A 27,957-nucleotide genomic window follows, 5' to 3' on the forward strand; every position below is an offset into this window, starting at 1 on the left:
AATCTGTCGAATAGATACTTATCGATGGAATTTGGCTTGTGAAATCGCGTATTTCCTTCAGTTTAGCATCGATCGGTAAGATCGAAAGGAAATCGGACGAAAGCGATTATCGATCGAGCGTGAAAACGTAACTAGGATAAGTCATCGTTATCACGGAATAGCATCGTTGTAGGCGCACCACGTGCTTACATCTTAGAAGCAATGCATGCACGTGCAGCCGAGTCTCGTATATGGCAATTCGCTTTGATCTTTTTTCTTTTTTTTTTTTAAAAAGCTATTCACTTCTCTTCTCCTCTTCCTCCTCCTCCTTTACTCCTCCTTTTTATACTCGCTCAATTTCCTTTTTTTTTCTCTCTCGTTGTCGTTGGAGACGATCCATAGGATTCGATCTTGCCTCTGTACGTCGTACGAATTGGTGAAAATGTCACTTCACCAATAAATATACATCGAAATGCGGATTTGCGACATTCTATATCGCCGATCTTCTTCGACAAAAAATAAATAATCCGAAAGACGTGCAAATGTGACGAGACTCGTCGGAGAATGAGTAGCAATAGTAGATTATCGTGGATTATCGATCGCGATGGATATCGGACATTTATAATATAAACCGTGTCATTAGGCATTAACGCGATCGCAATACGGCCGGATCGAACGAACGATCGGTTGGACCGATCTCGCGTTCCGTAAGCGTTCTGTGTAACGCGAGGGTTAACACGTGATAACAAATTGCAGGACATGTCCGATGTGTGCGTGGGTACTAGCGTGGGGACCATCACCGAGCCGGAATGTCTGGGACCTTGCGAGCCCGGGACGTCGGTCACTTTGGAGGGCATCGTTTGGCACGAGACCGAAGGAGGTGAGTGAACCGCCCATCGCGCCCACACACACACACACACACACACACACACACACACACACACACGCGCGCGCGCGCGCGCGCGAACGAACACACACACACACACGAACACACACACACACGAACACACACACACACGAACACACACACACACACACACACACACACACACACACACACACACACACACACACACACACACACACACACACACGAACACGAACACGAACACACACGACACGAACATACGGATTACAGGATGACACGATTTGAATGGATTGCAGGCGTGTTGGTGGTAAACGTGACGTGGCGCGGTAAAACCTACGTTGGCACGTTGCTCGACTGCACGCGCCACGACTGGGCACCGCCGAGGTTCTGCGACTCGCCGACCAGCGATTTGGACGCGAGGACGCCGAAGGGGCGGGGGAAGCGCGGCAGAGCCGCCGCGAACGCCACCCCCGGCAACGATCTGAGCAACTTCACGGAGACGAGGAGCTCGGTGCACAGCAAGCTGCGGAACGGGGGCGCGAAGGGGCGGAGGGGCGCGCAGGGCTCGCCGGCCGCGAGCCCGAGTCCTGCGGCGTTCGTCCCACCGCGGCCTGACCCCGCCGCGAAACGGAAGTCGCGCGGCCCCGAGGAGGAGGACAAGAACAAGAGGCGGGCCCCGCCGCCCACCCCGCCGAGCGGCTCGCCGCCCGCGAGCCCGGTCCTGCTCGAGTGCCCGGAGCCGAATTGCAACAAAAAGTACAAACACATCAACGGGCTCAAGTATCATCAGAGTCACGCCCATGGCTCGGCGGACGACGACGATACGAAGGAGGGGATCACAAGCATGTCGGAGAACGACGAGAGCAACATCGAGGCGCCCAGCCCCGCGACACCCGTCAAATCGCCGGCCGACAAGCCCGAGGGGACGCCGCTTCGTGCAGCGAGTCCACAGCCGACAGGCCTGCCGCCCGAGACTCCGCCACCCCCGCCGCGCGTCACCTCACCGAGTATAGTGGAGCCACCCGCGGCAGTCCTCGCCGCGGAGACCGCCAACAAGGGAGGTGGCGGTAGCGGCATCGTCAAACCGGGCGTGCTCAGATTCGGACAAGAATCCGAATTGCCCGCCCCGACGTCCACCGCCATATCGAGTTCCAACGCGAGACGCGAGTCGCAGCAGCAGCAACAGCAACAGCAACAACAGCAGCAACAATCGAATCAATTGGCCGGCTCGAACTCGCCGCAAAGCCCGGGCCCTCGTGCTAGCCAGTCGCCGAGATCCTCCGTGTCCTCGCCTCATCCGGCCGCCAACATTCCGCCCCCGTTGAATATCCCCCAACCGCCTCAGCCGTCCCAATTGTCGTCCCACCACCAGCAACAAACGAGTTCCATTCTCCAAGCGAGCCAGCAAGCGTTGCAAACCGGTCAAACCGTTGCCCCGCCACCCCCGCCTCCGCCGCAGCAGCAGTGCGTACAACCCGGCCAACAAATGCAACAGCAACAGTCCATTCAACAACAGCAGCAACAACAATTGGCGGCCGCCCATCAATTGTCCGTACAGCATCCGTTATCGGCGCAAATCGGTCAGCCGTCTCAAGCTCACGTGGTGCAACAAACCGCGGCCGGGTTGCAGCAACAGCAGCAGCAACAACAGCAGCAGCAGCAGCAACAACAACAACAGTCCCAAGGATTGCAAAGCATCGCGAGCCAACACCCTGCCCTTCAAGGCCTGGCCAACCAGATAGCCGCCTCCCAACAGGCGGGTGGTTTGCAAGGGGCGGGCCTGGCGCAGCCGGGCCACCCAGGCCAAGGCGTGCAAGCGCATTTGCAACCGTATCAGAGCGTGTCGTTGCACGCGAAGATGCCGCAGTTCAAGGTGAAGCCGACCGCGGCGCTGATGCCCGACCAGGACAAGAGCAAAGACCCGCGCGCCGCGTCCAAGGCACAGGGGTACAAGAAGAAGTCGAGGAAATCGCCGGGTGGCAGCCCGCACCCGTCCCCGCTGGAGGCGCCGATCGTCGACGCGACGCGGGACGACGTGCAGAGCCCGGCCTATTCGGACATCTCGGACGACGCGGCGCCCGTGCTCGAGGCGGAGGCCGCCGACAAGTCGAAGCAGGGCCAGCAGGACAAGGACGGGGGGAAGGTGGCGACGAGCGCCCACCTCCCCTCCCACTTCAACATGTACCCGTACTACGGCCAACCGCCGTACCTGGTCCCGAGCGTGGCCGAGAGCAAGCCGATCGATCAGAAACCGAGCGATCTGGTCGCGCCGAAACAGGAGATGAAACCGCTCAACATACCGCAGATGCCCAGCCTGGCGAGCCTGCAGAGCGTGGTGGCAGAGAAGGAGAAGAAGGAGTTGAGCCAATCGGTGCCCCAACCGCAACAACAGCCCCACTACTACGGCGGTTACGGCGGCTACATGCCGCCCGGCTACCCGTATCAACCGCCTCAACCCGTCTCGCAACAGCAACAACAGCAGCAACAGCAACAGCAGCAGCAGCAGCAGGAGCAAGAGATGCACGAGCAGAAGGCGAAGATAAAGCAGGAGCCCCAGTCGCAGCAACCGCAGCAACAACAGCAGCAGCAGCAGCAGCCGCCTAGCTTGAAGGAGAAGCAACACGAGAATCACCAGATATTGAAGGAAAGTATAGAGATGAAGAGCCAGATGAGCCCGTATCACGTGTACCACAGTGGTCAGAGTCAGAGGTCGGCGCCCCCGCCGCCGCCCCCTGGCCCGTTACAGGACGACCGAAGGTATTACTTGTATCCGGGTGACCAGAGGCGAAAGGAGGAGGTGAACAAGCAGAGCCAACAGGCGAAGCCGCCGCCCCCGAGCCCGAAGCACCAGCCGAAGCAGGAGAAGCTTCAGGATTTGGGCAAGAGCGAGGACTCGAAGAGCAAGCAGGAGGGCGTGAAGCCAACGATGGAGACGCAGGGACCACCGCCGCCCCCCACCTCGCAGTACGCGTACATCCATCCGGGCTACATGCAACCCCAACACTACGGCGCGTTGCCGTTCGATCCAGGCCACCCGGTGTATCGAGGCCTCAGCCCGATGCTCGTCCCAGGCCCCTACTCCGGCAATCCGTATCTGCACCAGTTGCCCAGGTATCACGCGCCCGAGGATCTGAGCAGGCCGCCAGCCGGCAAAGCCCTCGACCTGCTCCAGCACCACGCCAATCAGTATTATTCGGCGCACAAGATACACGAGCTTCAGGAGCGTGCGCTCAAATCGCCCACCCCGAAAACGTCCGCGGCCTCGGCCAGCCCGTCGTCCGCGGGGCCAACACCGTCACGCCCACCGAGCGGACCGCCCAGCTCCGTGGCCGGCCCCGGCCCGCCCCAATCCCAGAGCCAGCAATCCCAGGCGAAGCAGCAGGTTCAGTCGGGCGGGCAGCAGTCGCAACAGCAGCAGCAACAGCCCGTCGACGCTGGCACTGGAACCTTGACCAAGGATAACAGATCGCCCCCGCCCCAACGACACGTGCACACGCATCATCACACGCACGTTGGCCTAGGTTATCCCCTATTGACCGGACAATATCCCGCCCCGTACGGAGGTAAGCCTCTCGTCAGACCCTGACAATAAATAGCGGTTCGAATCGAACCGTCCACTGTCGCCACCGTCGTCTTCGCCGCCACCACCACCACCACCACCACCACCACTCGCGTCGTCGTCGTCGTCGTCGTCGTCGTCATCGTCGTCGTCGTCGTCGTCGTCGTCGATCATCGTCATCCAAACCGTCATCATCACCGTTATCATCCTCATCCCGACCCACTTTTCCTTCGTTCGTTCGTTGGATAATCGTCCTGGAACGCGCGTCGTACGTATCTCTCGACTCGTGTCTTCCTATCTATCCTATTCATTCATTCGTTCGCACCGTTCGAAGATTGGGTTTTCGAGCAATTTTTCGACGGCAACCTGATCGCGATCCGATAATGATAAACGCGCCATATTGGTGCGTCGAGACGAAAGAAAATCGATAAGAGAGAAGAACGGACGAAAAGGAAGAGGTCGTCGTCGATCGATTCGTTTTCGAGTTGTTTGTTACCTTCGTCTGTTCCGGGTTTCCTTCCTCTCTACACACAGTTATGTATATATATATAACGCATGTACTACATGTGCAACGCGAGCCTCGCGAATCGATACTACCGGTACTTGGTTACTTTATTACGAAACGTGCGGGTAGTTAATTGGAAAATAGATCGATCATCGTACAATTCATCGCGGGAAGATACAGATACACGGTCAGGGATAACAGCGTGTGCTAATGTTTCTCGGTGCGACGCGTGCTTGAAATTCTAAATATACGTACGGCACGTACGGGATAAAAGAAGAGGAGGGATGTGTCATTGAGTTACGAGACACTTAGGGTATGTAATTACGAACGCATAGTTAACTGTGATAATCGTTGTTCGGGATATCGATTGTATCGATGCGTCTAATATAATCCGTCGTCACGATCATGATCGAAATAACTAATCGTTATCAACCTATCGTTACGAGTCGTTTCTTCCTTTTCTTTTTCTTTTCTTTTTTTCTTCCCTCTCCCTCGAATTTTATATCGACACGATATCGTTCGAAGAAGACGAAAAAGAAGAAACACGAGAAAGAGGAGGAGGAGGAGGATGAGGATGAGGAGAAGAAGAAAGAGAAGAGGAGGCGAAAAAAAAGGAGGAGAACGAGAAGCGAAAATCGAGAGTGGAGAAATAACGAGACGAAATAAATAATGGGACGCGTGATATTCGTATACATATATACATATAAAAAAACACGGGTTCGTTTCGTTCTTCTATCCCCCTCGTCGTCCCTCCTCGCATTCTAACTCTAACTCTCACTCTCACTCTCACTCCGTTATTCGTTTGCTCGCTCGCTCCCTATACTTGGGCGTGGAGTGGAGTAGCGCGAACACCGGTAGAGGCACTGCGCGAGCAATGCGAAGGGGAAGGGGAGGGGAGAGTCGTCAAACGATCGCGGAAATCGCGCGAACCGCGGCGGCGAGAGTGGACTCGATCTTCACCCGATCGAAATGACGTCTTCTTTTTTTTTCCTCTCTCTTTCTCTCTCTCTTTCTCTCTCTTTTTTTCTTTCTCTCTTTTTGGAATGGAAAAACAATTAATCGGTTCCGGTATATGTGTATGTGTTGCAGCGGCGATGCTGGCGAGTCAGCAGGCCGCCGCGGTAGCCGCATCGGTGATCTCGCCATTCCCGCCCAAGTGACCCGCGGCCCCCGGTCCCGTACTTGCTGCCGGAACAACCGGACCCACCTCTGCACAAACTCATCACACGTCTCATCATCCACCGCCTGTTACCGCCGCGACCGCCGCGGGACATCCGCATTCTGCCGCAACAGGCAGACAAACTTAGGATCATCCCGCCCAATACCTTCGACCTCACCAGTCTGCCACCTCTTGTTTCTTTCGCGCGACCGGATGATACTGTATCGGCTTGCCGCCACGTCAACAACAACAACAGCGAGTTTCGCTTCCATTAACAGCAGCAGTGACAGCAGCAACAGCAACAGCAACAACAACAGCGTAGCGATGAAACTTGTACACCACATCTTGCTATTATTCCCTATCGTCATCCGTTATACGTGCTCTTTTATGTGTACTGTGTACCATCTTCGTCGAGACTTCGTAAAAACGCGATAATCTCCTCCTTGTCTTCTTTCTACGTGCAAGAGCCGTGCACGCCTTCCGAATAGCCGTTTCACTTCGTTTCGTCACGCATTTTTTGCACGCCGTGCGAAAAGGACCGCGTCAAGTAAACATTTCTTCGATGCGTGTCGGTCAAATCGGTCAAAACGGGTAGTAGTAGATCGACGGGTCGATTCGTCGACATCGAACCGTTCCTTCGTAACTTTCTTAACATGTACGCTTTTAATTTTGCAGTTATTATTTTTGCGAATCGTTCCATCGGATTATCACGCACAATTTATGCCCAGAGGAAATTTCTTTCTCCGGAGAATACGATCAAAATGAAGAAATAAATTCCTTGTCGCGTTGTCTTCGTTCTTCCATTCGATGAAATGAAAGACCGTAATGTTTTCGAAACTTTCGTACGAATCATCTTGAATGTATCTATCGTATTCTCGCTGTTGTTCCCACGATCCCACGTCTCACACGAAGATGACGATAACGGAGATACGCAACTGGAATAAAGGTATTCGAGCGAGAAACGTAATAACGGATAGCGGAAAATTTGCAAAAAAAAAAAAAAAACGTGGAATTTTACTTGAAATCGACGACAACAATATTAGCTATGTTACTGTTACGTGGAAGAAACGGCTCGCGATGGTTGGATTGGAAGGCGCGGCAAAATTTTGGGGCTAAAGAAATTCGGAAAGAGGCGGGGAAAAACGACGGGGAAAGAAAACGAGGGGAAAGAGAGAGAATGTATGAGGAATGAAAGAGAGTGGGAGAGAAAAGCAGACGCGAGGGAAGCATGCGTGCGATGATATCTCGTTGCGTTAGACTGACTGGGCCGAAAATGGCCTTAAAAAATTATTACTGATATAATCCTATATACAGTCGAAAAGACGAGGGAGAAGGTGTTAATCAATTGCCCGATTTTTCTCCGATTCGTGAGAAAGAGAGAAAGAGAGAGAATGTAAGCCTCGACTCACGTTCGGGCAACATTTTTATTGCACTTACATTTAGTAACGAGTAGAGATTGCGAATGAAAGCGAGAATGAAAGACGAAAAATTCCTGCGCGTGCTTATACGCGACTGTTGCGTCGCATATTTTCAGTAACTAAGTTGTGTATAACGCGTATGTATGAATATTCAATCGCGAACTTTGTCTATAACAATGAAATTATAGATCGTTGTATTTTATTGTAAAAAAAAAAAAAAAAAAAGAAGAAGATTGCTAAACCACAGACTCGACATTTTTCTAGCGAAATTACGTGACTCGCGTAACGACACGTTTTTTTAGACACGATTTGATTACTTCCCCCTACCGATTAATATGTATTGTGAACGTCGGTCAACGATGTCAAATAAATACAAACAAAAAAATACGTGTCGGATAGAGGAGTGTAAGCGTAAAAAAAAAAAAAAAAAAAAAAAAAAGAAAAAAAAACGAAAAATCACGATAATTCTAAATAATGATAACGTGACGATAAGTGATTGTACATTGAGTACACTAGAATGCTATTTGTTTACTAAGATTAATTGTAGTTAGCGTTGCGCGATTACAACTGAGCGGAAGCGAGCGAGAGAGAGAAAGAGAGCGAGAGAACGTGTAAGTGTACATGTATTTGTGTGGATATGGATATGAGTGTATATGTGAAAGGATACGAGAGAGAGAGAGAGAGAGAGAGAGAGAGAGAGAGAGCGATGATCAAGATGGATAAGACTAATTGACGAGGAAGGGAGAAAGTTATTAGGTATATATACGTATACACATACATATGCGCCACAGTGATACATACGCGCCCATAGTATCATCCTGATGGCTACCTAAAGTTAGTTCAGTGACGATTATCATTGTACCTTTTATTACGATTATTCATAAATAATTATTGGTTCTATTATTTTATTATTGTATCGTCGGTAAAAGAAAAAAAAAAAAAAGATAAAAGCGTTGTATTATAATACGAACGATTGGTAAAACACGTTGCCAAGAATCCGAAAATAGTTTTATCGTGCCGTACGTAGTGTTGCAAATGCCAAATAAAAGAACAGAGAACAAGGCGTGTTTTTTTAATTCGGACGTAACAACGGCGATATCTATCTGTTTAAGTAAAATGAGTGAAAGAGGGGTGGGAGGGGGGAGAGAAAGAGAGGGAGAGAAAGAATCAAGTAAGAATGAGTGAGTGGGAGAGGAAGGGAGGAAAAGGGAGAGAACGGCGGAGAAACGCGCGGGCAATCGTCTCAGTTTTAATGAGACGTGTTCGAAGGAGAATCGGGCGGGCTTTAAAGTAAAAAGAAATAAAAAAAAAAATGCTGGTGCTGTGCTGTGATTTTTATAAAACGTAAAAAGAAAAAAATCAGAGGAGCGACACGCGAATCGTGATAAAAAGAAATCGAAGATCTTGACGAATTTTTATGAAAATATACAGATAGCCTAAGTACCTGGACCTGCCCTGCGCTCTCCACAAACTTAAATTCAAGTAGAAGATATTAAACGAGAGAAATTAAATGAAAAAAGTGAATAAAAACAAAAAAAAAAAAATAAGTGAATAAAAGGGATGAAAAACAATGGATTGTATGGATTGTATAGGCTGTAAAGTGTATTTGCTTTTAAACAAAAATTTAATATAGATTGTTAATTGCTAATCACGCGGAAAAACGGAGCTGTCTCCAATGGTCAAATATTATATACGTTTCGGGTATCGCAAATTTTTCGCATAACGATTATTCTTGCGTTATCCATTCAAATCGTACTGGTGAAAATCTTATTCAGTGGCAATAAATTTACCACGTATTATAACGAACGATTAAGTTTTAAATCCAGATTTTTACCCTCTTTATGTTTCATGTAGCGCCTTTTTTTTTTTTTTTACATTTTATTATCATTTCGATCATTCACGCTAAAATCGATTCGTTCGACATAGTATCGATGTTGAACTTGTTACTTCCTCGCAACCTAAATAATAAGATACAAATGTAATTAGCAATTGGAGACAATCTCCTAAGGATATATTCTAGCGAGTACTATTTGCCACAATGTTGCATAATCCATTGCAAAAAATTCTCAAACGAATAAATTAAATGACGACATAAGACGGACTGAAATATTAACGTAATGTAATAAACAAGGACCCGTATTCTCGTCTCCATTTTTTTAGAATGATAAAAATAGTGAGTCGTTACGCTTTATATATTATACACATACTGAATATATAAATATACGAGTAACAATACGTACAGAAGCAAATACAGAAATGCAGGCATCTTGTCGTTAAATTGTAAGATATTGTGTTCAAACTCCAGAATGTAATCTGACCCCTTCCTCAGACTACTATACATATATTAATTATATTGTGCACTATGCTCCAACTTGTCCATACGAATAAATATATTGGAAATCTTACTATTATACAGTATTCCTCGATCGGTACATCATTCTCCTTTGTCAATTTCACGCCTTTTCAAACTTCTCTCTTGTCGATTAATAATAACATATTATCTTTTATCTTCTTTTTTTTCTCCTTTGCTATTTCGAATATTTAAATAATATATTATATAAATCCATTATAATCTATTCATATATGTTATTATAATAATAATTTCTTATTAATTAATATTTCTACAATTTCATTCATATTTGTACAAACAATTAAAAAAATATCATATCTAATTTTGTTTGAGAACCCCTATAGAAAAATGGCTATTGAAAGTATATGTTCACAACGACACGATATGTATTTATTCTTTCCATATTATCATTCTTAACCGCATGAGAGATGTAATTGTGCTCTTTTAAAATTTCTTTCTATAATACATATGTTCCTCGTATATAAATAGTATAAATAAATTATTCTTATTTTCATATTATAAATGATTGTAAACTACGAATAATACATGTTAACATATATTATTACAAAATATGTTTTAACGATACAAGGTTATGTTTTATAACCTACTCATATGCTCGCGACAACTTTTATTATACCTAATATTTATTAATAGTATTGTCACTGTGGAAGTAGCAATAATAATTTTAGCGTAATGAAACATGAATTTTATCGCATATTTTCTTTAAGAACAAAAATATGTGAAATTAATATGTAAGACGCTTTTTTTAAAAGCATATCAACTTTACAAGATGAATGAAATAGAATATAAATTAGAATCTACGAATCCTGTTTTAATATCACACGTGAGTTATTTCTTTCTTTTCATACAATTATTTATCTTTTTTATTCATATCGCTGTTCCAACATATTTTTCTACAGGCAACATCTAAACTCTTCGAATCTATAACGAAAAAAAAATGTGATCGAGAAGCGGATCATATTTCAAAGGTAATCTAAATATTATTCCTTCGATTAATATATAATAACATATTCAAGTTCTATTAATTTAATTGTTCCATAAAATTCGTCAATTAAACAGATAGCTGAATTTAAATTATTACTATCGAAACGAGACAGTACAAATGCCACGCTTAGCATATCAGCCTGTCAAGCTTTGATTGCTTTGGTCGAAAATGGATTATGGGACATTAACGAGGCATTATCTACTTTTACCTCGAGCATCTCCTCCATTAAGTATAAAAATTAATTTTAAATCTATAATATTTCTTATATCTTTTTTTTTTTTTTTGATAAAAAATATGCGTAATTATATATTATAGAAATTATATGGTTGCCACTACAACAATAAGTCATTTATTGATACTGGATTTAAAGCGTGATGCAAAAAATAAAATAATATATTCATTTACTTTACACACGCCACAGCATCCGTTTATAAGCATTTTAATTCGAGATAAACGTAGCTGGCAGACTGTATTAAGTCAAATAACATTTATTGTGAATCATCAAGATTATAGGTATGTATAGAGATGTATGTATAATTATTTTTGGAAACAAGTATTTGCATAAAATGTACGCACGTATGTATTAACACGCGTATAAATGTATATAAAATTTTCAGAATTAAAGAAAATAGTATAAAAATGCTACGCCCTGTATTTTTATATATTTTATGCAATCCTTTGTTGGATTCGATGGATTGTTGCATGCAACAAGTTTGGCAATTGTTAATTAAATCGAAATACGGTACAAATGTACAGACAGAAGTTTTACTTTGGTTGTGCACGGCAGAAAGTCATTCTTGTGTAAATACAAACTATAGAATTTTAGAACTTGCAGAGAAAGCTTTATCAGAGAAGAATAAAGAATATTGTACCGCTTTATTGCCAATGATCGCATCTTTGATTATACAATTATTGAAACAAGATTCTGATCCAAGATCGAATTTTGATGTTATATTAAATATTATTGACTACTGTGATAGCTATATTGGAAATCTTATGTTGATATTATTGGCAGAAGTAATTACTTTATGCCCGGCCATTTACTTGTACAACGCTTTGCAAATATGTAAGTATATAATCTAAGAATAGAAAAAAATTATATTATTTTCTATAAATACTTATCGTATAACGTATATTACATTACAGGTACGATGATAACAAAGAAAATGTCTTATGATGATATATTTTTTAGCACTTTGAAGGCATCTGTGATAAAGTGGATGGCATATCCATCCGTATTGTGTTCTGAGGCATTAAACTTAGCAAAAGATTTAACGAACAAAATATTCACAAAAACGAATTTAACGTGTAACGTAGAGACGATATTTTCAAACAGACTTTTCACAGTATTTAGTCATTCCGATTCATACATTCAATTCTATTCAGAACTGGTGATGCATTGTTCGAATATTTGGAATTCGAGTGATATTTTATCCTGGTTAAGAAATATATCACGCGTACCGATTTATTTAAAAGACAAATGTAAATTACTGATATCTGGTCTTCTCTTGCAATCGAACGAACCTCTGATAGTCGAATTATGTTGTAGCGTACTCGTTGATATCAGCAGAGAAACAAATAGTTTTGGCTCGCACGTACTTTCTTTGATACTGCACAAATTGACCAAATGTAAAAGTAGTACAGAAACAAAATGTTTACTGATGGTTATACCCGAGCTTGTAAGTACAAAAGAAAATGTTCCAATTATAAACCATACATTGAACATATTGCTGAACGGTGACAAACAACTGAAATATTTTATAATCGAATTATATCTTAAAGCATTGAAAAGGGAACCAAGATGTTATAGATTCGTCTCTGCAGCGATAATACAATTGATGAAAAACGACTACTCATGGTATTCAGATGCGACCTGCGCTAGAGCTATGAAATATATTTGTGAAAATTATCCCGAGCACGGGGAAAATTTGGTACCACTGTTGTCGCAAATATTAAATCGTTCGACGAGCATGAATGGTGGAACTGCGAGTGCACTTGCACTTGGATGTATTTCCATTCTTTGCAAGGCATCCGTAATAGACATTTGTTCAACGTGGAGAGTGCTAGCTCCGAAAATGGAAAAAGAGAAGCGTCCTATTGTTTTGGAAAGCCTGTGTGAATTATTTGCTGACGCTGCATTTTATACACCCTCGCAGGGTCTTGAAGAGTACGATCGATTGATCGACAATATCGTATCGAAATTGTGGACGTACACAACGTCCAATGACGTGAAGGTAATCAACTCTGCACTTAAAGCCCTAACTTCGTATCGTTTGGAACAATTATCTTTGAAGACACTACCGGTGGAATATAAATGCAATCTCGTATTACCGGCAGCATACGCGAAAACACCAATCGACGCGATTAAAAAACCAGAAGATATACTTCCGTATATACCTGGTGTTTGTTGGATACAAATGCTTCAAAATATAAATAAAGCTGCTTTACCAGCAGCCGGGAATCTTTTAATATCTTTGGTGACGGAAGAGGTAAACAGTTTCCGATCTGGCATTTACGCTTGGCCTCAAGGGGAACCGCAAAACTTCAAGTATTTGCCAGAAAAAAGCGTAATCAGAGCGATTGGTGAATATTTGAGGAAGTCAAACAAGATTGATTCAAATAATAATCGTATTATTATTACGGAATGTTTACGAATATTTGCTCACAAATATCCGAAACCATTGCCCAATATTAATTGGAATTTTCTAAAGAACATGCTCGATCTATCGAACGAAACGAAACAATATACTCTTTCAATCGTGTGTCATCATGCAACGATATCTTTATCTGCTAAATCATTCATAGAGAATTATCTATCGATGTATAAAACGATAAATGATATAGATTTTAGTTGGAGTAACAATGAACACACTGTGTTATATTCGAATCTCGAAGATTTGTGTCAAGCTGTGCAACCAAATATCATTAAACCGTTTTTAGAAATAACGTTGAAACATGTAATTGAAAAAATGGATGTCGGTAATAAAAATTCGATAGAATCGTTCCATTCTATCATGTATTCGTATGCTCAAACGTTGAAAAATCCAGAAGTATGTCATGCTAATTCTACATTGCTTTCTACGATATTAGAAGAACTTTTGGACAAAATAGATTTAACGTGCGATCAGTTTTATTCTTATTTCGCAGCAGCATTGGAATTACCAATGAAACATTTAGAAAGAATGACATCTCCTAAAGTATGGTGGGAAACAATACCGGGTAAATTGAAAAATGCAATCGCGATCAGAGGTGAATTGGTTTTAAAGAAACACAGTTCCGAAGCTTCTTTAACATGGTTGAACGAAATCATCGATGAAACTATTGCTTCTACATTTAGGTAACATTTCTGATTTATCATAATTTTAATGATATATTAATAACGCAAATAAAAATATATCTTAATATTCTTATTAAAGTGTGCAAACATATTTCCTGAATATTATACGAAATGTGTTCATCAATATGCAATTTGAAAGATCCAGTTTAAATTGGATTCTCGATCTTATGACACAAGTTCAAGGATTTTTTATGGAATCACAGCAAAATCATTTTGATAAAATACAATTCTATTGTGATATTTTATTTATCTCTGTTATTAGTTTATCTGGTATAGATTCTATGTTAATGAAAGAAGATTTATTAATTAAATCGCAAAACATTAAAATAAAATTATTTCCTCAAGCTCTAACAATTATATTTGAAAGACAGGATTGGAAGCATGCAATTCCACAGGTATTTACGATTTATTTATATATTACGATTATTTATATATTATATTGTATAATTACGACCGAATAATAATTTAGCAATTAAACAATTTTTTACGTAATAACGATATAAGAATTAAAAATCTTTTAATAACATTATACCTTTCAGATGATGGAATGGTTAAATTACATGAGAATGAGTAATATTTCTAGTTCGTATAAATCCACATTTCATCGAGCATTAATTTGTTTAAGACATAATTCCTATTATAGAGATGTATGGACTAAATATTTATCGATTAAAACAGAGATCGATATTTAATCGTAAACTGGTACATGTTAGACTGAAACAACTTCTATTGTAAAAAATCTGTTCGTAACAACTGCAAATTTAAGATGATACGAAATTAAAAGGAAAAACATATTTCTGGAATATTATTATAATAAAAATTAAATATGTATTTTACTTACTTGCAATTCCGTATGGTGTAGAAATTAGCAATTATGAAACAACTATTCGTCACATATGTTGTATGTGACGATTTTCATAATGCTAAACAGATGTTTCATTATTATCCAGCATCATTACCGTTAATGTATTTGGTCGTGAACCAGTCAATGTTTGATCTTCGGGTAATTTCATTTTAGGTTCTAATATATTCCTTTTCGTTTCAACATTTTTCTTTATAGGTGTACGACTTGGACTAGATTTTCTACTGCTCGGATATGATTTTAACAAACGGGCCCTATGAAAACAGAACAATTTTTCATATATTGCATTCTATAATAATATATAATAAGCTCCAATAAATACTCTAATTGTAAATTTCTTTTACAATTTAAAAAAAATCATACTTACGCATCCATTAACTTAAGAAATAAACGGGTATATACTTGATATTCTTCGTCTCCAAATTCAGTTGGATCATGTCGTGCATGTTCATATAAATCACAGAATTGATGAATTAATCTTTGTCCACTTCCATTTAATGGAGTTGCTAATGTGGCAAGTAAATATGCTCGTAAATTTTCAGATGGATGCCTCCTTAAACAATTATCATATTTTGTAATTTCAGCTTCTACAAGAATATATATTGGAAATTAATCTAGATTTAAAAGTTTTATTTCATATCATAAAAAGTTTGTAATAATATAATTACCTAAAGTTTTAACATCATCCACTGCTTTTAATCTATAATAATGAGGTGGAACATGTCCTCGAGGAGTTAAAATAAGTCTTGGATCACTAATAAGTTGTGGCTCATATTGAATTTTTGGTATTACTTCTATCCGTCTTTCAATTTCCTTTTTCAATGACTAAACAATTAAAGATATACTATATTTTCATATATATATACACATATAATCATTTATAATTTTTAATACATGTAAACACACTACATAGTATAAATAATATTTACTTATTATAAATAATTATAAATAATTATAAGTAAATGCTACATAAGTGAATGTCATAATATTTTGTATTAAAATAAAAACTATTTTTTCTAAAATAATTTTTATATATAAATATTATTAATTTTGAATGTCACTCAAAGTAACTTAACCTTTTCGATTCTTCATACCTTCCTTGCATCATGCCCAATAGGAATGTGAGGACCACGACGTGATCGTAATGCGAATCTCATTATTTGTCGTTTTGCAAATATGAATAATAATAATATCGTTAAAACTCCGGCCGCAATAAATATCACTATTGTAACACCAGAGAGTTCTTCAGTCATGTTTACACCATTTGTATTTTCATTGAATTTCAAATCTCATTACGCGCACGCGTAAAATCTTATGTTTTTTTCTATTTTTAATTATAAAATCAAAAAAAAAAATATATTTTTTATAATAAAAAAATAAAATTTATCATATATAATTTTTCATAATATACTGTTTATAATATTTACAAAGATAACATAGATTTTAATAAATTTTGTATAGGTTTTTTAAATAATGTTTGATTAATATTTCCTATTTCCCATAATAAATGTATTTGTTCGTTAGAAAATTTAATATTTGATTTTATAAATGATAATATAAACTTTCCAAAATTTTTATCTTTGCTAAAATCAATTGCTTTTTCATGTAATAATTGTATAAGTTTGTTATTCATAGAAATATCTATTTTAATAGAAATTAAAGTTTGTAAAAAAGAAATATGCCATAATCTTAATTCTTTCACATTTGTTAAATATTCCCTGTAAAAATCATATCACTGAATTTTTAATATTTCAGATATTTTTAAAGTTTACTTAATTAATAATAGAGTTAATACTTACGTTATAAGAACAATATACCTTTCAAATTCGAAAGCATTTATTATAGCAATAATAATTGTTGTATCTATTAAATCAATATTTAAGAGAGGAATAAAAATTAATTTCTGAATATCATCTGGAAATTTTTTAGTACACTCTATTAAAACAGATACAAGTGATCTTGAAGGTTCTTTTAAAGTAATAATCTATAAAAATATTAAAAAATATTATTAAATGCACTTACAGAATATTTTATATAAGTAATTTTTCATATATTACTTAATTATTGTTAATTATTAATTTTATATTTATAATTAATAATATAAAAATAACCTTTGGTAATAATAAATGAGTATGAAGTATTTCTGCATATTTCATACGTTGTTCTAATATCATATTATTCATGGTATGACATAAATTATATATACCCAATGTACTCAATTTTTTTTCCAAATTACAAATTATTTCCACAAGTTCTGTATCTGTTAAGTTTTCTAATTGATTTAAATCCAATTTTCCATTAGGACGCTCTAATTCTTCCAAGAGATATTCTGTTATATCAAATTTTGATTCATGTTCTTTTGGTTCATGTTTAGTATTTTTGTGAAGGGATTTGTCAAATTGTGTAAAATAAAATTGTGTGGATAAAAGTTGATCTGATGTCTCAGTTATAATATCACTACATTCATTACTTTTATTACTTTCTTTTTCATTATTTTCTTCTTCATTCATATATGTTATTTCTGCTTTCTGAATCAAATATTACAAATTTCATTATTATATCTCATAAATATAAAATTCTTTTTAAAATATTAATGATAATATTAATGTTATAATAATACTAACCTTTCTATTTACAACTTGCCACCAGGGATCAGCTTGATTTATATCTTCTTTTAATTTTTCTTTAATTATTTTAAGTTTTTCCATAGAATATTGAGATAATACATAATTTTTTAAAAAATTTTCATTCATATTTTATTATTTTTACTATTTTATCAATTTCTTGTGGTTGGTTCTTAAATTTAAAATAAGCGCTTTAAATTATAGATGGCATATCAAAATTTCTGATTTTTTGTACGATTGGTTTTTTACATAGAACATATAATCTTATAAGACAATAGATCTGTTAGTCTGTTCTGTACTTCATCTGTGGTTATGCGTCATATTTTAATAACGCGTTCGCTTCTTTTACTTCCATGAGTATGTAGTGCTTACTCTATTTAAGTGGATAAGCCGTTTTTTTATTGCGTGACTATAATCAAAATATTAACGCGAAATATTAACTATATATAATATAATATAATAAGTATATACATTGATAAAGTTTTTTTTATAATAAATGTTATTATATATAAAAATGAGTGTGTAACATTCAAAAATAAGGAAAGAATAGATTCGAGTTAAAAAATTGTACATCTTTTTTTCAATACTATATTAATTTAATTGTTTTAAAAAATGTTTATATAAAGTATTTTATACATACAAGTATTCGAAAAATGTTTTATATTATGAATATATAATAATTATTAAAAAAAAAATTAACATCAAATATAAGTTTTAAAACCTGTTGCGTTTTATGTCTTCTAGAAATTAATATGTAATAAATATTATTTGAAAGAAAAATAATTTCATTTAGAATACGATGTTTTTGAAATGATTAATGAAGGCAAATTGATATAAATTAAGTGTCTAAATCAATCAATTTATAAAAAATTATAAAAATGATAGACGAAAATAATAGCTATGTAATTATTTATCTATTCAGCTTCTAAGTATTGCTTATTGTTACTAGAAGATTATATATTATATATAGAGAACTGGTTTTATTTCTGGAAAACCCAGATCATCGTAAGGTCATTGAAGTCGCATTCATATGGTTAGTATTTTTAATCATATTATAATTTTTTTCTGTTTATTACCTTTCTATTTTTCTTTTTTCTTTTGTAATTGATGATCATATATATATAATAATATGATAATTATTTTTTATATATTTTTATCTTAGCAATTGTAGTAGTAAAATATACCGAATAATTAATTTGTAATTAAAATATATATATATTCAAAAAAAGAAAATTAAGAATTTTGTATTTTTGTATTATAAAGATACATAAAGAAAATGTTATTAAAATATTATAAATTAATATAGAATAGAATATAGCTTCTTACCAAATTATTCTTTTATATTTATACAATGTGTAAAAAATTGAAATACATGTAGTTATACAATTACATCGAGCATATAGTAAAGCAATTAAAATACTGACACGCAATTAATTAAAATTAATTAAATTATTTATTTAATGCTTATTTTTTTAAAAATATTGAAAAATATATTTATATTTTTTTTTTAGTAGAAAATCGTTTTATCAAAAAATTTAATATTCATATAATATTTTTTAGATAATATAGAAAGATATTTTCTTTAAATGATATATAAATTTTAAAGAAAATGTCAATACTTTCGAACTTATCTCGTCGTTTTCATATGTTAACGACTGATGCAAAACCTGATCCACCACGAGTACCAATTAAAGGATATACGCACAATTTAGAATCAATAAACAATGAAACAAAGAAATCCAATGCTACTACAGAATCACAATTTACACGAAATGATATAACATTCGAAAAGAGCGATGCAATACCTGTCACAAATGTTAATTCTCCTACCAAAGAACAACATAATTTGAATAATATAAAAAGTTCTGCACATGATTCAAAAGAACATACAAAACCGAATATTAAAACGAAAAAAAAACCAAAGCAATATAAATCTTGTAAGTGTTAATTATTCGTTTATTGAAAAAAAAAATGTCAAATTTGTTCGGATTGAAGTGATTGTTTTTTTATTTTACAGCACAAGGAACACACGTCATAAATTATAATATAATTAATTCGAATGATGTGAAAATTGGTCCGAGAACTAGTTATATTTGTAATATTAATCAATTAACTAAGAATAAGGTTGAAGAAGACGTAAAATCAAAAACCCGTCAAATGCCAATAGAAGTAGAACGTTTATGTACTTGCAATGATGAAATTACTTTAGATGATATATTTACTATTAAAACTTATATTGGTCATGGTTGGAAAGATGTCGCTAGAAAATTATTATACTTGGATGGTCAAATTGAACAATTCGAAGAAAATTATAAATACAGAGGCATAAGTGAAGTAAACTTGATTATAATGCTCATATTTTTATTTATCTCATTAAAAATTGTTATATTGTTAATGGCCACATTTTTAGGTAATCTATCAAATATTTCTCGACTGGAAACAAGCTAATACAAAAGATGCAGAAATTGGTAAATTGATAAATATATTATGGACATGCAAAGAATACGATTGTGCGGAACGATTAGTATCTGTTCGCAAAAATTTGATATAATGTTTCTTAATGTGTGATATTGTATTAGATTTTTTTAATGATTTATGTTTCAATCAATTATGTTTAAATAATTGTTATATTCATTAATTATAAATAAAAATTAATCTTATTAGTAATTAAATATTTTAATTCCCATAATTAGAAGAAAAAAATAAGATCTATTATAAAATTATAAGAAATTAACTTCTATTTTTTATTTATTTTAATAAATAAATTATAACGAAAATAAAATAATATAATAACATTGATATTAATATGAATATTGATATCGATATATCAGTATTCATGAGAGTACCGTTATCTCCATCGACTAGAATGTATTTATGAAATATACATTATACCATCCATATCTGATCATTATCGATTCTTATCTTATTCATATTTGTTATTTCTAAATACTTTTTTAATTATTGTATACAAGATATATATATATATATATATATATATATATATATATATATATATATATATCTTATTTGATATTATATTGATCAATATTCTTTTCCGTAATAAAACATTTATCAGATAAAAACTGAATACTTACAAAAAAAGCATAATTTGGTAACATTTATATAGATAGAAGAAGAATAAATGTCGTATGGAAATCAAATTTTTTTTTAAAGAACTATATATATTTTTCACACATTAAATGTATTAATTATTATTTTTTATAGAAAAATTTGAAATATTTTTAGAAAATATCATTTTATGTCAATAATTCAGGAAATATTTAATTACATTAAATTATCTATTAAATTAAAAATTTTTTATTTTTCATAATCTAATAATTTTTTATAAAAAATACCGAAACATTGATTCATCCATTAAAAAATATATTGTTTTATTTAAAAAATAAAATTGTGCATTCTTTTATATATTTATCTAAAAAAAAATGAATAATATCAAAAAATAGTTTTTTTTAAAACCGTTTAATTTTTATTCAAAACATTTTTTAATATTAAATATTAAATATCATATATTTTTAATATTAAATTTCATGTATAAATTTATATGAGATGTATTGGATGTATATCCGATGTATGACTGAATCTTTTAACAATTTGTAAATATGCAAAAGGTAAATATTTTTAGAATAAAATTGTTAAAAAACGATTTAAAAAAATTATATAAAATAATAACAACAAATAAATATACAAGTAAATAGAAAAGATATATTATTTAAAATGAGAATGGAATGAAATATGAGAACATCTGAAGCACATAATTGGAATATATACAAGGTGATAAGATAAGATGAGATAGAAAATAACAAATAGAAAATTGAAATATTTAATGTTTTCGTAGAATGTTTCACTATAAATATGTATATATCTTATTTATGTATATGTATGTTATAAGAAAATAATATATAGAATACATATTATATAAAATATATATATATATGTCCTATGTAACTTTATCATTTAGAATATCTTATATGTTGCTTTTTATAATATTAAAAAATGTTTCACATAAAAATTGAATGATTTTAAGAGGATCACATTCTGACATTATTAATTTTTTCATTACTAAAACTCATTACTAAAACAAGTTCAATTTTCTTTTTATATGGAATTATATTCTTTTTAATATAAGTTAATATATTCTTTTTAATAAAAGTTAATATATCTTAATATTTTCTACAAGAAAATATTATTTGAGAAAAATTATTAGTTTACAAAATATTTAATAATAATTAAATATCTTCTAAACTAATAGTTAGTTTTTGACTTGAAATGATTTAAAAGTTTTTTTTTAGAAAATAATGTACTACAAAGAGATTAATATATTAATATAATATTTATTTATATATTAAAAAATATATTCTATTTAAGAAAACAAAATGATAATTAGATAAAATTTGACTTTTTATTTGACTTTCAAGAAATGATAATTATATAAAATTCATAAATGTTTCTCTGTCTTTATTTTTTTATTAATGTCTTTTTCATTCTTTATTATTTCTATTTTCTTCTTAATAATTATTAATATATTATATATATATTATAATATATACATTATAATATTATAAGATATTATAAGATATCCCATTTTAATCTCTTAGAACAAATATGACAAGAATATAATATATAAAAAATTGTTTCAGACAAAAATTATATGATATCAAAAAAGAAATGAGAGATGATGCTCTCATTTAGATAATTTTGCAATGTCTTTATATAAAAGTATATATAATATAAGAATAAATTCGAATATCGAATTTTGAAAATGAAATTTATATATTTATATTTTTTATCATATATTGAATTGACATTGGACATAGAGATATTTCAAAACACTTAAATTTAACATAAGCAGAGATATAAGCTCTCAAAATTAATATTTCATGGATATTTGAAAATATCCATAATTTAATAAAAACATTTAATCAAAAAATAAATAATGGTAGAATACACAAAATCGAGACAATACTGAATAATCAAATATGCCGAATATTTAGATATTAGTTATATTATTATTTTCTTTGTTATTATTCATACTTTGTTATTCATATTGATTTTCATATCTTAAAATATAATCTATGAACAATTGTAAAAAAAATTTCGTAAAATATAATGTAAAATATAATACATTCTCTTAAATCTGAATCAAAAATAATTAATAGAAGAATAGAGTTATTAATAATATTAAAATCAAATATTTTATAAAATATCTAAAAAAAATTCATGTGTTTTATAATATTCATCTATAAGCGTATTATTATGTTAAAAATAGCTACGAATTACAATATTTACATAATGCATATATTAAAAAACACATGAATCCTTCATCAATTATTTACTATCGATGCCACTGTTAAATGACTTTTTTTCTTTATAAAAATATGAATCGCAATAATTGCTAAAAAATAGTCAGATCAAATGTGTCAATTAATTAAATTATTTTAGATAATTAGAATTCTATTATGATATCAAAAATTTTTCTTAAATTAAACCATAAAATAGTTCATCTTTAGTTTTTCAGTTCAATATTTTTTTCAGTTATATTAACAAATGCATTATTTTCAAGCAAAAATGCAATATTTTCGTTTAATTTTTTTCTGTTTCTTTTTTACCATATATCTGATTTTTACAATTTTCAAATTCTTTAACCATCTCTTCTAAATTTTTGTTTCCATCTAATACTAAAACTGGTGCTGGTACAGTGAATAATGTTTGATAATAAAGCCACTCATCATGAATATTATGAAGTTGTTTTAAATATTCTAATGATATAAGGCTTTCTTCTTTTCTTGCTCTTGTTTTCATTCTGTGATATACAACATCTGGTGATGTTCTCAAATAAACTATATTAATATGAAAATAATAATTGATTATTGTTAACTAATATGTTATATTTACATATTTATGAAATTATATATTTAAAATAACATACCTATTAAATCTGTTTCTATATCAGCATTTTCTATACACCAATCATACCAATCTTCCAAAATCACTACTTCTACATCATGTAACAATTTTTTACGTTTCATATTTTCTATAAAACATCTTGAACTAAACACTGACCTTTCCATGATTTTATAAGGCATTAAAGATTTATAAGTATGGAGTTGTAGCATTGTCAATTGTACATAAGATTGAAATAAGAAACTATAACGTTTAGGATCTGTATACATTAATTCCTAAATATTTTAAATTTTATATATATAGATTAATTTTATATATATAAATATAATATAATATTTAATATATGAATATATTGATTCTATGATATAATATAAGAAATATATAAATATATATAAATATATATAAATATTGTAATAATATATAAAAATTTATATTTAAGAAATATAATTACCAATAAATTTGTTCCACCAACATTTCGCCAAAGTTCTACCGGTTCTTGTAGAACTGTGGTATTGTTAAATTCTTTGAAATGACTTAAAAATGTAGTTTTCCCGCTTCCTATATTACCTTCTATACATACTGTAAATGGCCTTTTATACATTTTGCAAATAGAAGTAGTCATCTTTAGCGTAAACACAGTTTTTGCTTAAAAAAATTAATATATATATATAAATTATATTGATATATATTATTTTTATTATGTTTTATTTAAGAAATAATATATGAAATATTACAAATAATAAATTTTTATATTATAAAGTTTAAGTTATCACATGAATAATTGCATCATCATAGCAATTGCCGCGTAAACTTTACATTGAATTCGTTTACTGGCGGAATTCTTTAGAGAGGGGATAAAACTATACCTCTTTTCCGTAAATAATAACGATTAATATTTTTTTATATTATCTTTAATTATTTTGCTTACCTATTCTAACATTCATTATTATTTAATTTTTATCATTAAGATTTTCTTTTATAAAAAGTAAGAATTATTTGTTTATATTTTTGTCTTTCTTCTAATAAACTTTTATATTGTATCGTGCAACCATTGTGTAGTCGTAATATAGATTGTCATAATTATTACAACTGAAATAAAAAAGAATAAATAATGCATATTGCATATTGTACAAATGAAAATATTATTTTATTATACTTATAATTTTAAATATAAATCAAATATAGATATAATATTTTCTTGAAAAAGAACGAAAAAGAAAAAAATTATGTATTTAAAATAATCTTTTTATTAAATTGAAGTATATACGTATTTCATTAATATTTTTCATTAACGAAAAAAAAAAACAAATAGGCTCAATTATTAATATGTAAAAAATTTATAATTTTATATGTATAATTTTAAGAAAAAAATTTTTTTATTGGCTAAAGTTTTTAGATAAAGGAAATGAACAATCAATAATAGTGCATGGCATAGATTTAACAATATATAATATATATATATGTGTGTGTGTGTGTGTATATATACATATATATATATATAATGAGTATTTTATCAACAGATATTATTTTGTTATACTAGTTGCTAGAAAAATAATAAAATTGACTTGACATATTCAAAACAATGATTTGACGATATACTTTTAGATATTTAAATTATCAATGGAATATTATTATACTGTATTATAATTTTTATCACTGATTTTTAATGAACAAATTTTTAATGATTACTACATCTTTTTTGTAAATAGATTTTTAAAAATGATTTAAACAATACTGTGTATTAAAAATATGTGCAATATGTAGTATAGTATCAGTTGCAGATTATTGTAATAATTCAATTTGTATGCTTTTGAATATAATCATAAAATATTTGATGTTGAAAGGCGAAAATATGATAATCGTAAATTTATGATTATTTATTTTTACTAAAATTTCATTATAATTAGAACAATGCGAAATTTTTTGGGTGATATTGTAATTTGGTGAGTTCTAAATATGAAATTATTTGAATAGTATTAAGTATTAATATTGTGTTTCATTTTTTTTTCTCTCTTACTGTTAAGAAATTAAATATATATATATAAAAAATTTCTGGATGATATTTTTCATTTGTTAAAATAAAATAATTTTTTCTGTAGCATATTGCTACTACTTTCAGTGAGTCTTATATTTGGAGCTAGCGAAATTATTAAATCTTTTATGAATAATGGAGAAAATTTTGTGAAAATTTCCTCATATAATTGGATTATTAAATTGTGCTTAAATTTACTGAGTTATGCTACTGTATTATTGCCAGGTTGTCTCATATATAAGTATGTACGTTATACCAAATATATTCAAAGGGGAGGTAAATAAAAAAATATATTAATAAATAAAAGTGAAAAGAATATATATATTTTTTTCTTGAAATTGTAATTTTTTTAAATAGGTAAAGGATGTATACCCAAGCTAGTACATTCATGTTTTGTGGGACATTGTGAAACAGGGCTATTGGATTCATCTTATTCATCCACACCATCAAATCATACCCAACGTACTTTCACACAAGATGCTTTGTTACTCTTGTATTGTTTCTTTGGATTACAAATTAGTTATTTAACATGGGGTTACTTACAAGAGAAAATAATGACTCAGGTATAAATCATTTAACAAATATAAATAAATATTTATATATATGAATCATTAAGTTGCAATGAATTATAATTATAAATGAATTATAAATAATTTTGAATAATATAAAAGGATTAAACAATCAATTTAAATTAATATACAAACATATGTTATACTATATTGATAATATATATATATGGTAAAACATTTTATTAATTTAAATTGTTTAGTAATTTATTTAGTTCATTTAAATTTTTTACGAAACATAATTCTATACTCTATTGTTGTATTATATTTTTAAACATAGACTTTTAATATATTATTTTTTGATATTTAGAATACAAATTATAATATTAATTACGTGCCATTATTATTGAATATTTTATACAAGATAATTCAATTGTTAATTGCAGAAAAAATTTATATAATATGAAAATATTTATTAAAAATTCTTAGGAATATGAAGATGTTGCTGGCAATAAAGATCGCTTTCAAGATTCACAATTTTTAGTATTTGTAAATCGAATCCTTGCATTTTTAATGTCAGGATTATATTTAATAATTCAAAGACAACCACAGCATAAAGCACCTCTCTACAAATATGCATTTTGTTCTCTATCAAATATTATGAGCAGTTGGTGTCAATATGAAGCTTTAAAATATGTCAGTTTTCCAACACAGGTAAAAATTTTTATTATTTTATTTTCTTTATTATTTATGGGGCATTGTTCATTAACTATATACATTTCAGGTATTGGCAAAAGCTTCAAAAATAATTCCTGTAATGATTATGGGAAAAGTTGTTTCACATACTACATATGAATATTATGAATATGTTACAGCTATACTTATTTCCATTGGAATGACATTGTTTATGTTAGATAGTTCAGATTATAAAAACGGTATGTGATTTTTTATTTTAATGTAATTTTAATTTTCTCTCAATAGAATAAATTTTTTTAATAATTCTACCAATGATTTTAGATGGAGCTACTACTGTGTCCGGTATTATTCTCTTAGGAGGTTATTTATTACTAGACAGTTTTACAAGTACCTGGCAAAGTGCATTATTTGTGGAGTATGGTGCAACAAGTGTGCAAATGATGTGTATAGTCAATATGTTTTCTTGTTTATTAACTGCAATGTCTTTATTTCAACAATCAAGTTTTCCACTTATATTTTCCTTTATGACAAAGGTGATTTTAATTAGTTGAAATATATATCTAATTATAATAATAATGTTTGATTTAACTTTAATATCTTTATTGTTATCCAGTATCCTAGATTTATTGTGGATTGCTCACTTATATCAATTTGTTCTGCAAGTGGTCAATTGTATATTTTTTACACAATATCTAAATTTGGACCAGTAACATTTGTCATTATGATGACTATACGACAAGTAATTAATTTTTTTTGCATATCATTCTATCATTATTGATAGAATATTATTGTCTTAAAAATATTGTCTCTTTTTTTTTTCAGGGTTTGGCTATTTTATTATCCTGTCTGGTATATCATCATCATGTAACAATTATCGGCATTATTGGAATTTTACTAGTATTTGGTTCGGTATTTTTACGAATATATTGTAACAATCGATTACGTGCAATCAGAAGACGTAGAGCTGCGGCAAATAGTATAAAAGATTAATTTTAACAAAAGATTAATTTAAAACAAAAAAAATATAGGTACAAATTTTATGAAATTTTTAATACTTTTTTTTTTAAACTCATATATATTCTGTTAAAAATGAATATATATAAATATATATATTCATATATATATATATATATA

At 32.6% G+C, this 27,957-nt stretch overlaps 7 protein-coding genes across 14 annotated transcripts in view; 4 read left to right on the forward strand and 3 right to left on the reverse strand.

The window, feature by feature from the left end:
- LOC100871781 (uncharacterized) overlaps positions 1–8,549 on the forward strand; it is a 13,985-nt gene extending 5,436 nt beyond the window's left edge. Inside the window, exons 2-4 of the mRNA XM_086904181.1 lie at positions 736–859; positions 1,144–4,410; positions 6,001–8,549. Of these exons, the coding sequence (XP_086760307.1) occupies positions 736–859; positions 1,144–4,410; positions 6,001–6,071 (3,462 nt within the window). The 3' untranslated portion in view covers positions 6,072–8,549. The remainder of the gene's footprint in view (positions 1–735; positions 860–1,143; positions 4,411–6,000) is intronic.
- Positions 8,550–9,666: 1,117 nt separating this feature from the next.
- LOC100869278 (lipid transport auxiliary protein 1) lies at positions 9,667–16,740 on the reverse strand. 4 transcript variants are annotated; one of them, XR_015290953.1, is made up of 5 exons: positions 16,138–16,740; positions 15,712–15,868; positions 15,411–15,630; positions 15,023–15,297; positions 9,667–10,016 (listed from the first exon to the last, which is right to left on the reverse strand). XR_015290953.1 is itself a non-coding variant. In XM_003696588.4 (4 exons), exons 1-4 carry the CDS (start codon positions 16,294–16,296, stop codon positions 15,105–15,107), a joined length of 729 nt encoding a protein of 242 aa, XP_003696636.1. In that variant the 5' UTR covers positions 16,297–16,740; the 3' UTR covers positions 15,013–15,104. The 4 variants fall into 4 exon arrangements, 1 of the variants encoding a protein (XP_003696636.1); XR_015290954.1 differs by lacking the exon at positions 9,667–10,016 and adding an exon at positions 11,702–11,923; XR_001112511.3 differs by lacking the exon at positions 9,667–10,016 and adding an exon at positions 14,404–14,934.
- On the forward strand, positions 10,012–16,068 carry LOC100868379 (focadhesin). Its single transcript, XM_086904183.1, has 8 exons — positions 10,012–10,682; positions 10,759–10,827; positions 10,919–11,073; positions 11,160–11,357; positions 11,462–11,910; positions 11,991–14,181; positions 14,261–14,576; positions 14,721–16,068. The coding sequence occupies exons 1-8, from the start codon at positions 10,629–10,631 to the stop codon at positions 14,871–14,873; spliced, it is 3,585 nt and encodes a 1,194-aa protein (XP_086760309.1). The 5' UTR covers positions 10,012–10,628; the 3' UTR covers positions 14,874–16,068.
- On the reverse strand, positions 16,426–17,986 carry LOC105736292 (uncharacterized). The gene is made up of 4 exons (XM_012490190.3): positions 17,668–17,986; positions 17,155–17,571; positions 16,843–17,027; positions 16,426–16,761 (listed from the first exon to the last, which is right to left on the reverse strand). Exons 1-4 carry the CDS (start codon positions 17,794–17,796, stop codon positions 16,467–16,469), a joined length of 1,026 nt encoding a protein of 341 aa, XP_012345644.3. The 5' UTR covers positions 17,797–17,986; the 3' UTR covers positions 16,426–16,466.
- On the forward strand, positions 17,941–20,334 carry imd (death domain-containing immune deficiency protein). 4 transcript variants are annotated; one of them, XM_012490200.3, is made up of 5 exons: positions 17,941–18,024; positions 18,590–18,700; positions 19,228–19,604; positions 19,685–20,001; positions 20,078–20,334. In XM_012490200.3, exons 3-5 carry the CDS (start codon positions 19,277–19,279, stop codon positions 20,216–20,218), a joined length of 786 nt encoding a protein of 261 aa, XP_012345654.1. In that variant the 5' UTR covers positions 17,941–18,024; positions 18,590–18,700; positions 19,228–19,276; the 3' UTR covers positions 20,219–20,334. The 4 variants fall into 4 exon arrangements, with proteins under 4 accessions (XP_012345654.1, XP_086760314.1, XP_086760313.1 ...); XM_086904188.1 differs by having other exon boundaries at positions 17,955–18,024; positions 19,685–19,996; XM_086904187.1 differs by having other exon boundaries at positions 17,974–18,024; positions 18,412–18,700.
- A 1,665-nt stretch (positions 20,335–21,999) lies between these two features.
- dnk (deoxynucleoside kinase) lies at positions 22,000–24,997 on the reverse strand. Of its 2 annotated transcripts, none has more exons than XM_012490191.3 (4): positions 24,518–24,997; positions 24,041–24,234; positions 23,615–23,864; positions 22,000–23,525 (listed from the first exon to the last, which is right to left on the reverse strand). In XM_012490191.3, the coding sequence occupies exons 1-4, from the start codon at positions 24,531–24,533 to the stop codon at positions 23,269–23,271; spliced, it is 717 nt and encodes a 238-aa protein (XP_012345645.1). In that variant the 5' UTR covers positions 24,534–24,997; the 3' UTR covers positions 22,000–23,268. The 2 variants fall into 2 exon arrangements, with proteins under 2 accessions (XP_012345645.1, XP_086760315.1); XM_086904189.1 differs by lacking the exon at positions 24,518–24,997 and adding an exon at positions 24,324–24,441.
- Positions 24,675–27,868, forward strand: LOC100867294 (adenosine 3'-phospho 5'-phosphosulfate transporter 1). Its single transcript, XM_003696571.4, has 8 exons — positions 24,675–25,532; positions 25,689–25,897; positions 25,979–26,184; positions 26,617–26,841; positions 26,912–27,062; positions 27,145–27,356; positions 27,437–27,562; positions 27,646–27,868. Exons 1-8 carry the CDS (start codon positions 25,501–25,503, stop codon positions 27,811–27,813), a joined length of 1,329 nt encoding a protein of 442 aa, XP_003696619.2. The 5' UTR covers positions 24,675–25,500; the 3' UTR covers positions 27,814–27,868.
- The last annotated feature ends 89 nt before the right edge of the window (positions 27,869–27,957 follow it).

Source organism: Apis florea, unplaced genomic scaffold (assembly GCF_048593485.1).
Source record: "Apis florea isolate Af1SG1 unplaced genomic scaffold, ASM4859348v1 contig_2350_pilon, whole genome shotgun sequence".
NCBI classification, from domain to species: domain Eukaryota; kingdom Metazoa; phylum Arthropoda; class Insecta; order Hymenoptera; family Apidae; genus Apis; species Apis florea.

Coding starts and splice junctions, on each gene's coding strand:
- LOC100868379 (XM_086904183.1), top strand. CDS start 10,629: ATGAATGAAATAGAATATAAATTAGAATCTACGAATCCTGTTTTAATA. Junction 11,358..11,461: donor GTGAATCATCAAGATTATAG/GTATGTATAGAG, acceptor TAAAATTTTCAG/AATTAAAGAAAATAGTATAA. Junction 14,577..14,720: donor GGAAGCATGCAATTCCACAG/GTATTTACGATT, acceptor TATACCTTTCAG/ATGATGGAATGGTTAAATTA.
- LOC100869278 (XM_003696588.4), bottom strand. CDS start 16,296: ATGACTGAAGAACTCTCTGGTGTTACAATAGTGATATTTATTGCGGCC. Junction 15,869..16,137: donor TTGGGCATGATGCAAGGAAG/GTATGAAGAATC, acceptor TTAATTGTTTAG/TCATTGAAAAAGGAAATTGA. Junction 15,631..15,711: donor GGATGATGTTAAAACTTTAG/GTAATTATATTA, acceptor ATATTCTTGTAG/AAGCTGAAATTACAAAATAT.
- LOC105736292 (XM_012490190.3), bottom strand. CDS start 17,796: ATGAATGAAAATTTTTTAAAAAATTATGTATTATCTCAATATTCTATG. Junction 17,028..17,154: donor CTCATTTATTATTACCAAAG/GTTATTTTTATA, acceptor ATATTTTTATAG/ATTATTACTTTAAAAGAACC. Junction 16,762..16,842: donor AGGTATATTGTTCTTATAAC/GTAAGTATTAAC, acceptor TGATTTTTACAG/GGAATATTTAACAAATGTGA.
- imd (XM_012490200.3), top strand. CDS start 19,277: ATGTCAATACTTTCGAACTTATCTCGTCGTTTTCATATGTTAACGACT. Junction 19,605..19,684: donor ACCAAAGCAATATAAATCTT/GTAAGTGTTAAT, acceptor TTTATTTTACAG/CACAAGGAACACACGTCATA. Junction 20,002..20,077: donor AATACAGAGGCATAAGTGAA/GTAAACTTGATT, acceptor CCACATTTTTAG/GTAATCTATCAAATATTTCT.
- dnk (XM_012490191.3), bottom strand. Junction 23,865..24,040: donor TTGGTGGAACAAATTTATTG/GTAATTATATTT, acceptor TAAAATATTTAG/GAATTAATGTATACAGATCC. Junction 23,526..23,614: donor TATAGAAACAGATTTAATAG/GTATGTTATTTT, acceptor ATATTAATATAG/TTTATTTGAGAACATCACCA.
- LOC100867294 (XM_003696571.4), top strand. CDS start 25,501: ATGCGAAATTTTTTGGGTGATATTGTAATTTG. Junction 25,898..25,978: donor CAAATATATTCAAAGGGGAG/GTAAATAAAAAA, acceptor TTTTTTAAATAG/GTAAAGGATGTATACCCAAG. Junction 26,842..26,911: donor ATGTCAGTTTTCCAACACAG/GTAAAAATTTTT, acceptor TATACATTTCAG/GTATTGGCAAAAGCTTCAAA.